The sequence below is a fragment of the Lathyrus oleraceus genome, chromosome 7, assembly GCF_024323335.1.
Source record: "Lathyrus oleraceus cultivar Zhongwan6 chromosome 7, CAAS_Psat_ZW6_1.0, whole genome shotgun sequence".
Lineage (NCBI taxonomy): Eukaryota > Viridiplantae > Streptophyta > Magnoliopsida > Fabales > Fabaceae > Lathyrus > Lathyrus oleraceus.
Window position 1 is genome coordinate 201,433,573 of NC_066585.1, and position 10,566 is coordinate 201,444,138.

The following is a 10,566-nucleotide window of genomic DNA, read 5'->3' on the forward strand; positions in this document are numbered from 1 at the left end:
AAGAGATTGTATGATGAAACAATTGATTGTGATGAATATTCTCATTAGTTTTATATATAAACATATGTATGAATGTTGGTGAAGATGATGTTGTGTGAATGCTTTTATGCATGTGAATGGCGACGTGGCCTAAATGGAAATAGCGACGTGGGCTTCGGCCATTGTGATGAGTTATGTTGATGTGATGATGATTTTGGTGTATGTGTATCATTTATCATGGAGTCACATACATTTGCATAAGCGACGTGGCCTTTTGGCAATAGTGACGTGGCCTTTTGGCAAAAGCGAAGTGGGCATAAAGCCTTGGCCTTGATGGCAAAGCGACGAGTCGGTACCGCATAGCATTTGCATAGTTGAGTCACATATGTTGGTTATGTTTATTTCCGCATTTTGTGATAATTGTTGTTATGTGACGGTTTATGATGTGCGGTGATATTTTGCGATGATGCGATGAATCGTAATGTTTTATGATGGATTGATGAAATGTTAAAGTGATGATATGCTATGATGTAACATTGATGTTGTGGATGATTATTGACTTTGTTTATGATTAAACACATAAGCATTCAAGTGAAGGATTGTGCGATGTGGAAACAATATTTCTAACTTTCCGAATTTACTTATAAATTGCTTATCATTATCTTGATTATATGATTTGAGTATCTCACCCTTTTGTTATTGGCCGTTACCTTTATATTGGTAACTTGCAGGTGCTCCGCGTTGAGAGGAGGATAGTGGTAGCACACTTTTGGCGTCATTGCTCTGATTAGGATTGTAACACTCAGGGGTTAATGAACGCTTTTCATGATTTTGATAGTAACAATGCCCTTTTGTATATCATTGTATATGATAGTTGTGATGGGCATTTATTTGCTTGTTTTCTTTTGAATGTGTAAATGTACGACTCAACTTAATTATCTAAATGATTTCCGTTGCGATGTTTTGTGTATTGCTGCTATATGGACTAGGTGAATCCATATACAGGGTTGTTTATTATTTAACAAGGACTAAGTGGATCCTTGCGCAATTGTCGTGTTGTGTAATTTGTTTAAGTGTTGATGAAATGATATATGTGATGCCTCAATTTTGTGTGAAATTTGTTTACTCTGATTTTTAATTGAATTTACGACGGGTAGAATTGGGGTGTTACATTAGTGGTATCAGAGCAGGTCGGTCCATCCGACCACGTTGTTAAGTCTTTTGTTGTTTAACGACCTTGTGTTATTAATTTGTTGCTAATCCTTGTTTGTGTTGTGAGCATTAGTGTAAGATGGACTTGTTCGAGGTACTGGTTTCATTAATAGCATTCCTTTAATTACTATTATTGATACCGGTGCCACACATTATTTTGTTGTTATGGATTGTGTTGAAAGATTGGGTCTTTCTTTGTCTTCCTTGGGTAGAGATATGATTGTTGAGGTTCCCGCTAAGGGAACGGTATCTACGTCTCTTGTGTGTAAGAGTTGCCCCTTGTCAATATTTGGTAAAGATTTTGTAGTTGATCTTGTTTGTTTGCCGCTTGTCGGGTTGGATGTAGTATTGGGTATGGACTGGTTGAAATCCAACTATGTTCATATTAATTGCTACAACAACACTGTGAGGTTTTCTTCTGCCGAAGAAGAGGGAAGAACAGAATTGTTATCCAAGAAACAATTGAAGGAGTTCATAGAAGAAGACGCGTTGGTGTTCTTGTTGATGGCAAGCTTGTCCGTGGAGAGTCATGCTGTAATTGCGGACTTGCCGGTGGTGTGCAATTTCCCTGAAGTTTTTCCCGATGAGATTCCTAGTGCACCGCCAGAAAGAGAAGTTGAATTCACTATTGACCTTGTACCTGGTACTAGACCCATCTCTATGGCGCCATATAGGATGTCAGCATCAGAGTTGGATGAACTGAAGAGTCAGCTAGAGGATTTGCTTGAAAGGAAGTTTGTGAGACCTAGTGTATCACCTTGGGGAGCTCCAGTTTTGCTGGTGAAAAAAAAAGGACGGAAGCATGCGACTTTGTATTGATTATAGATAATTGAATAAGGTGACGATTAAGAATAGGTATCCACTCCCAAGGATCGATGACTTGATGGATCGTTTAGTGGGTGCTCGTATTTTCAGTAAGATTGATCTAAGGTCGTGCTACCATCAAATTAAGGTGAAAGATGAGGACATTTAGAAAACTGCTTTCAGGACTCGTTATGGACACTACGAGTACACGGTGATGCCTTTCGGCGTTACTAATGCGCCGGGAGTATTCATGGAGTACATGAATCGCATTTTCCATCCTTATTTGGATCAATTTATGGTGGTGTTCATAGACGACATTTTGGTTTATTCTAAGTCGGAGGAAGAGCATGTGGAACATTTGCGTATTGTTTTGCAAGTGTTGAAAGAGAAGAGATTGTATGCTAAGTTGTCTAAGTGTGAGTTTTGGTTGAGAGAAGTTAGCTTTCTTGGTCATGTTGTTTCCGATGACGGAATTGCGGTTGATCCATCGAAGATTGATGCGGTGTTGCAATGGGAAGCTCCTACGTCAGTTACCGAGATAAGAAGTTTCCTAGGCTTGGCAGGTTACTATAGGAGGTTTATAGAAGGATTTTCTAAGTTGGCACTTCCTTTGACTAAGTTAACTTGTAAGGGTGCTGCTTTTGTGTGGGATGTCCGATGCGAAGAAAGTTTCCTTGAGTTGAAGAAAAGGTTGACAACGGCTCCGATTTTGATTTTGCCAAATCCCGAGGAACCGTTTGTGGTTTATTGCGATGCTTCGAAGATGGGATTAGGAGGTGTGCTTATGCAGAATGGTAAGGTGGTTGCTTATGCTTCTAGACAATTGAGGATTCATGAGAAGAACTACCCTACGCATGATTTGGAGCTTGTGGCGGTTGCGTTTGTTTTGAAAATTTGGAGACATTACCTTTATGGATCTAGATTTGAAGTCTTTAGTGACCATAAAAGCTTGAAGTATTTGTTGGATCAAAAAGAGCTGAACATGAGACAAAGGAGATGGTTGGAATTGCTAAAGGATTATGACTTTGGGTTGAACTACCATCCGGGAAAAGCGAATATGGTGGCCGATGCTCTAAGTAGGAAGACTTTGCATATGTCGACCTTGATGATGAAAGAGTTGGAGTTGATTGAGAAATTCCGAGATATGAGCTTAGTGATCGAGGTGACACCAAGAAGTGTGATTTTGGGTATGTTAAAGATTAACAATGATTTTCTTGATAGCATTAGAGAGGCTCAGAAGTTGGATATGAAACTTGTTGATGTGATCATTGGACTCGGACAATCTGAGAATGAGGATTTCAAATTGGATGGACAAGGTGTGTTGAGGTTTCGTGATAGGATTTGTGTTCCCGATGATATGGATTTAAAAAGGATGATCTTGGAAAAAAGCCATAGGAGTAATTTGAGTATTCATCCCGGAGCGACTAAGATGTACCAAGATTTGAAAAGATTATTTTGGTGGTCGGGAATGAAGCGTGAAGTAGCTCAGTTCGTGTATGCGTGCTTGACTTGCCAGAAATCAAAGGTGGAGCATCAGAAACCTGCGGGGTTGATGCAACCGTTAGAAATTCCTGAGTGGAAGTGGGATAGCATTTCCATGGACTTTGTGACGGGTTTACCGAATACATATAGAGGATGTGATGCTATTTGGGTGATTGTTGATAGGCTTATGAAGTCGGCTCACTTTATTCCTATTAACATAAGTTATCTGGTGTCGAAGTTGGCGGAGATTTATACCAATGTTATTGTGAAGCTGCACGGTGTTCCTCTTTGTATTGTTTCGGATAGAGATCCGAGGTTCACTTCAGAATTTTGGAAGAGTTTGCAAGAAGCTTTAGGTTCCAAGTTGAGGTTGAGTTCGGCGTATCATCCTCAGACGGATGGTCAAACTGAGAGGACTATCCAATCCTTGGAAGATTTGTTAAGGGCGTGTATTCTTGAACAAGGAGGTTCATGGGATACTCACCTTCCGTTGGTGGAGTTTACTTACAACAATAGTTACCATTCAAGTATTGGAATGGCGCCTTTTGAAGCTTTGTATGGGCGGAGGTGTAGGACTCCGCTGTGTTGGCATGAATCTGGTGAAAGTGTGGTACTTGGACCCGAGATTGTTCGAGAAACTACCAAGACGGTTAAGATGATTCGGGATAAGATGAAGATTTCTCAAAGTAGGCAAAAGAGTATTCATGATAAGAGGATAAAGGATTTGGAATTTCAAGAGGGTGGTCATGTGTTTCTAAGAGTCACACCTACGACCGGTGTTGGACGAGCATTGAAAGCTAAGAAGTTGACTCCTCGTTTCATTGGACCGTATCAAATTACGAGTAGAGTGGGAAAAGTTGCTTATAGAGTGGCTTTACCGCCAAACCTCTCGAAATTGCATGACGTGTTCCATCTGTCTCAACTTAGGAAGTATATTCCGGATCCGTCTCATGTGATTCAAATGGATGATATTCAAGTGCGCGATAACCTTACGGTTGAGACGATGCCTTTGAGGATCGAAGGTCGTGAGACGAAGTCCCTACGGGGAAAGGAAATTGATTTGGTGAAGGTTGTTTGGATTGGTGCAGTCCGAGAAAGCACGACATGGGAATTGGAGAACAGGATGCACGACTCCTACCCCGAGTTATTCGAATGAGGTAATTTTCGAGGACGAAAATATTTAAGTGGGGGAGAGTTGTAACATCCCGATTTTTATTAAGTGTTATTATTATTATTTTTATAATGTTTGATTCATAATTATTTCGGTAAAATATTTTATTGTGTGTTAATATATTATTAGAGTTTAATTATGAGAATTGTGGTATAATAGCTATTGGGCCTAGTGGTGTATATAGTAATTAAGGGAGGTGTAACAATTAAGCCCATTAGTTAGTTTTTATTTAATTAAAACAAAGAATAGAAATAGAATAGAAATATAAAGAAGAGAAATAGAAAGAAGTAGAGAGAAGGAGGAGAAAAGAGAAGAAAAGAGAGAAAAGTTAGGGTTTGGAGGAGGAAGAGGAAGTTGGAGAAGAAGAGCATCATGTTGATCAACCCAAGCTTGCTAGAACACTATAGAGTAACTCAATCATCATCTCTAAGGTAAAGGTGTGAGTTATCATTTCCTATAATTATGAAAATGATGGGTTTTATGTGGGTAATGGTTGTTAGAGGATATTGTTGGGTTTTGATGTTGTGATTGGATTCCTTGCTTTGAAAATGTTGTTTGTGTTCTTGATGTAGTGTTGATTGTTTGTGATTATTGAACATGTATCAATTCTTTGCAAAATGTTAGGGTTAGGTTTAGAAGAATGATAAATAACATTGTGTGTTGTGTTGTTGTTAATGGTTTGGGGTTGATGTATGTTGTGAAAAATATGCTATTGTGTTGATGAATCAAAGTATGAGTAATTTCACAAATTGTGAATTTAGGAAGTGTTGGAAATTAATCGAATGATGTTTAGAACGATGAAATAAAAGTTAAATTGTGGTTAGAATGGCTTTGCAATATTGAAAATATTGTAGTTCGTTGAATTATGAGAATGAGACTTTTTACGGAATCAAAATCGGAGGTCCGGAAGGTATTTAACGGTCAAAAATGCATTTTCTATGTTTCCTGCTAAATTCGCGGCGCGAAAGAGAGTTCGCGGCGCCAACTGAGTTGAAAACAGAATTCTTTTGTAAACTTCAAAAACTCATAACTTTTGAACCGTAACTCCGTTTTGGTCCCCGTTTGAAGCGTTGCGAAGCTTATGAAATTTTATACATGTTGTTGATGTTTATAGGCCATTATAAGGGCTTATTTTAATAAGTGATTATTTTGGAAAAGTGATTAATAATTGATATAGTAGGAAGCCTATTTGATAATGAGGAATACCACTTAACTATAGTGTGTACGTATGCGATGTAAATAAACATAGCATGAGGTTGAATTACCTAAGAGATTATATGACGAATCAATTGATTGTGATGAATATTCTCATTTGTTTTATATATAAACATATGTATGAATGTTGGTGAAGATGATGTTGTGTGAATGCTTTTATGCATGTGAATGGCGACGTGGCCTAAATGGCAATAGCGACGTGGGCTTCAGCCATTGTGATGAGTTATGTTGATGCGATGATGATTTTGGTGTATGTGTATCATTTATCATGGAGTCACATACATTTGCATAAGTGACGTGGCCTTTTGGCAATAGCGACGTGGCCTTTTGGCAAAAGCGAAGTGGGCATAAAGTCTTGGCCTTGATGGCAAAGCAACGAGTCGGTACCGCATAGCATTTGCATAGTTGAGTCACATATGTTGGTTATGTTTATTTCCGCATTTTGTGATAATTGTTGTTATGTGACGGTTTATGATGTGCGGTGATATTTTGCGATGATGTGATGAATCGTAATGTTTTATGATGAATTGATGAAATGTTAAAGTGATGAGATGCTATGATGTAACATTGATGTTATGGATGATTATTGACTTTGTTTATGATTAAACACATAAGCAATCAAGTGAAGGATTGTGCGATGTGGTAACAATATTTCTAACTTTCCGAATTTACTTATAAATTGCTTATCATTATCTTGATTATATGATTTGAGTATCTCACCCTTTTGTTGTTGGCCGTTACCTTTATATTGGTAACGTGCAGGTGCTCCGTGTTGAGAGGAGGATAGTGGTAGAACACTTTTGGTGTCATTGCTCTGATTAGGATTGTAACACTCAGGGGTTAATGAACGATTTTCATGATTTTGATAGTAACAATGCCCTTGTGTATATCATTGTATATGATAGTTGTGATGGGCATTTGTTTGCTTATTTTCTTTTGAATGTGTAAATGTACGACTCAACTTAATTATCTAAATGATTTCCGTTGCGATGTTTTGTGTATTGCTGCTATATGGACTAGGTGAATCCATCTATAGGGTTGTTTATTATTTAACAAGGACTAAGTGGATCCTTGCGCAATTGCCGTGTTGTGTAATTTGTTTAAGTGTTGATGAAATGATATATGTGATGCCTCAATTTTGTGTGAAATTTGTTTACTCTGATTTTTAATTGAATTTACGACGGGTAGAATTGGGGTGTTACACACGGTATACACCATGTTCCATTTCCATCTTTATTGACAAAAGTGTTTAATAAAGATTAAGTATTTTTAGATTTGATTGAGAAAGGGTTTGAAGAAACCGCATTGACAATTTTAAATGATGGGGAGAGCTAAGATAGGCGAGGCATCCACCTCGAATCTTAATCTCAGGAGTGCACGGTATACACCATTTTCCATTTCCATCTTTATTGAAAAAGTGTTAAGGTAGGAATTAAGTAGTTTTGAGTTTGGAAGACGAATATTTGATGAGAACGAGACATGAGCCTCGGGATCAATCACTCGGGGTTCCACTGGAATGCTAGATTCCAATGGTCATTTTTCATTTGAATTATTTAAGAAAATTATTTAATGGACAACGAACACTTGATGAGAATCAAATGTTCAAAGGGTTACGCCAGAATGCTTGATCCCAATGGCCTTTATTTTGTCCAAGCTGGTCATTAAGTGTTTTAAGAATGAAGGAAAAGAATGGACGGTTAATCCAAAACGTGGGGCTCAGGACTGATTATTCGAGGGTTCCCACCGGAATGCAAGATTCGGATGGTCCTCTTCTTTCGTGTTTTTTTAAAAAAGGAAATCAATCGGATTGTAAAGATAGTTTAAAAATAAAATAAAATAAAATTATAGGGATAAAATTAATTTTACAATTTTATATGTATATCAATTAATTTTATATATATAATCGAGTTCCCACCAGAATGCTAGATTCAAATGGGAGGAAATGAAATTAAATGTTGAAACTATGGAAAGTTAGTGAAATTTAAATCGAAAGTTTAGTGAATTTGAATATGATTATTTACATGTGTAAAGGTATGAACATAGATGTTAATAACCTAATTAAATTAATTAACACATGGAAATCAATTAACCGTACCAAATCCCAAATAAAAAAAATCAACAATTAAGAAAAATCTAAAAAACTAAACATTTAAAATCTAACAACTAATTAACAATTAAATTAAATTAATCCAATAAAAAATATTAAAAGTAAAATAAATAGTAGAAGTTATAAAAAAAATTAAATGAAATAGCAAGCATAAAAATATGAAAGATATGCTACTCCTAAGTATTGAATCCATCCCACTAAAGAAAATGAAACTGCTCTCTCTCCACTAGGTCACTTATGGTTATTTATTACCTTAATAACAACTTGAATATATGAACAGGGATAGCTGAAGATAGTTTAGAATAAAAATTAATTAAAATGAGATGGGCTACTGTTAATGGACAACTAATTAAAACGTTGGAGGAATCCCAAACGTAACCTTAGCCGCCTGGCTGTTGGGTTTAACCAAGAGATTAATGGATTGGGAACACAAAACAGCATTAACAAACACTAATTAATAAAAGGTGCAAGGGAAGACTAAACGTATTAAGTTTTAAATGGCTTAAATGCTTGTTTTTAAAAATAAATAAAAGAAGAGTATTGGGAACGTGAGAGAAATACATAGCAAAACCCAGAAACTCATTCATCTACCTCACGAAGAATCTCCCTCTCCCTCACTCTCACCCGTCATCTCTCAATCGCCTGCACCAACCTCACGATACCCTACTCTCACTCGTCATCTCTCAATCACCTGCACCAACCTCATTCCATTTCCCAATCTCACTCATCTTCTCAAACTTTCGCACCTCCCTCTCTCACTCTAAACGCGGAAAAAACCATAGCTTCAAAAGAAAATCAAATAAGAAGGCTCACCTTCGGCGGTGACTCGGCGGCTATGGTGAGCTTGTATCTTCCTCTCTTCGCTAGGGTTTTCACACCGTCACCAAAATTAGGGTTTTTTTCCGTCTTCTCCGATCCCCCTCTTCGTGGCCGATTTTGCCTCCCCCTACAGTATTTGCTTTGCTCCTTTTTATACTCAACAACTTAGGGTTCTGAGCTAGCTTATGGAGATCCAAAAGGGCATCTCCTGGAAGTGCTTTAAGGCGCTCAGATTTTGGTCTGCCTCATTTGACGTTAATTCGGAAACGATAATATAAACCTACGCTTTCTTCTTCTAATTTTGTCCAAATCCTTTTAGGGTTATTTTTTTGAATTCTAACGCCTTGCTAATTACTTGGTTTTACTGCAGTGAAAACCGGAATGGTTTTAAGGTTTTGAAAGGCAGCTTAATGATTGTTATGGTTTGGGTTATGCAGGTCTTGCGCTTGGAATTGTTGTGGTGGTCTTGCCGTTCACGAGCACTCTATGAAGGGTTTTGAAGGTAGCTGCAACACCTGGTCTGATGCTGGCATATATGGACTTCTTTATTGGTGGAGATGAGAAAAAATCTGATATGTCTCCTTGTCTTCATCAAAGATTTCCCATGTCTATAATTTTGGAGGGATGGAAGTTACATAAGTCATTTCTCTCTTCATAGTGATAATATTCTTAACAGTATCATGAGTCAGTCTGTTCCACCAACTATATGGTATCGATTAGTGGCTGGTTTGATGTATATGCAAATCCTAAATTGGCTACTTATGGTGTACGTGTTGATCTTGTATCGTGTCAGCCTATAGCTTCTGGATATTGCCAATTTTGGCTTGTTGTGCATACTACTGAGAATGAAAACAAGTCATCCTCACTACTATTGTCAAGGCTAGTGAGGTGGTACTTCATGAAGTTGGAGCATAGAAGAGTCCACTGCTCAGGTGCGTGCCATTTAAAGGATTGCATTACAACGTCATTCAAGTCTAGCAACATTTTTGGAGATAAATGGCTCAGAGGTGGCGGTTAGTGAAAGTCGGTTTTTTAACCATTTGTTTCTATTGTATTCTGTTAATGAACTGTGGTGATTCAGTTATTCGATTAAGGTTTTGAAAATTGGTTGAAGTTTTGAGTGTTTCCTTTTGTGCAGGTTATGCTGGACCGATTGCTTACGTTTGTGGTGAATTTGTTGTTATTCATGGCTTGATTTTGAAATTGGCTCATGTATGGCAATTCAAGTGTACGGTTTTGTTATTGGTTCATGATGCAAGAACTACTTGGAGATGCAAGGCTATGAATGGACATTGGTTGCTAATCTTTTGGATTAATGGACTGTTTGGAATGCAATCTTGTAACTTCAGATATTTTTTTGTAATGTTTATGTTGACACATATGTGGTTGTGGTTTATAATTGGATGTAATTAGAATAGAAATGTGAATGTATTATGGTTTATGGAATTGAAATGCTCATAATTATGCTCATAATTGTTGGATATATTTGTTTATGAAATTGAAAATGAATGTATGTATGGTTGAATTGAAAAATCTCTAACTCTGAGTTTTGAGTGTGTATTTATAGGACTAAAATTCTGTTATGGAATGAAATGTAAATTCACAATGAAATGCACTTGCAGTTAGAAATGCAGAATTAGTTAGAATGAAATTAGCTTGGAATTCAAATGAAATTGTAATGAAATGTAAATGATTTTCTGTTGATTAAAATGAAATCCTGTTTATTATTGAGGTGAAATGAAACTCAACTTGAAAATGAAATTTGAAATGTATGCCA

At 37.1% G+C, this 10,566-nt stretch overlaps 2 protein-coding genes across 4 annotated transcripts; both read left to right on the forward strand.

The window, feature by feature from the left end:
- The first annotated feature begins 1,356 nt into the window (after nt 1-1,356).
- Nucleotides 1,357-2,010, forward strand: LOC127102919 (uncharacterized). The gene has a single exon (XM_051040235.1). It carries the CDS (start codon nt 1,357-1,359, stop codon nt 2,008-2,010), a length of 654 nt encoding a protein of 217 aa, XP_050896192.1.
- Nucleotides 2,011-8,498: 6,488 nt separating this feature from the next.
- LOC127108025 (uncharacterized) lies at nt 8,499-10,235 on the forward strand. Of its 3 annotated transcripts, none has more exons than XM_051045388.1 (3): nt 8,499-8,808; nt 9,227-9,802; nt 9,928-10,235. In XM_051045388.1, the coding sequence occupies exons 2-3, from the start codon at nt 9,496-9,498 to the stop codon at nt 10,200-10,202; spliced, it is 582 nt and encodes a 193-aa protein (XP_050901345.1). In that variant the 5' UTR covers nt 8,499-8,808; nt 9,227-9,495; the 3' UTR covers nt 10,203-10,235. The 3 variants fall into 3 exon arrangements, 2 of the variants coding, with proteins under 2 accessions (XP_050901345.1, XP_050901346.1); XM_051045389.1 differs by having other exon boundaries at nt 9,227-9,721; XR_007795894.1 differs by having other exon boundaries at nt 8,501-8,808; nt 9,227-9,812.
- Nucleotides 10,236-10,566: the final 331 nt, after the last annotated feature.

What these genes read in the sequence shown, in the direction of transcription:
- LOC127102919 (XM_051040235.1), top strand. Translation starts at nt 1,357, where the DNA reads ATGGATTGTGTTGAAAGATTGGGTCTTTCTTTGTCTTCCTTGGGTAGA.
- LOC127108025 (XM_051045388.1), top strand. Translation starts at nt 9,496, where the DNA reads ATGGTATCGATTAGTGGCTGGTTTGATGTATATGCAAATCCTAAATTG. An exon ending in TAAATGGCTCAGAGGTGGCG is followed by an intron (nt 9,803 to 9,927) that starts GTTAGTGAAAGT and finishes CCTTTTGTGCAG; the next exon opens with GTTATGCTGGACCGATTGCT.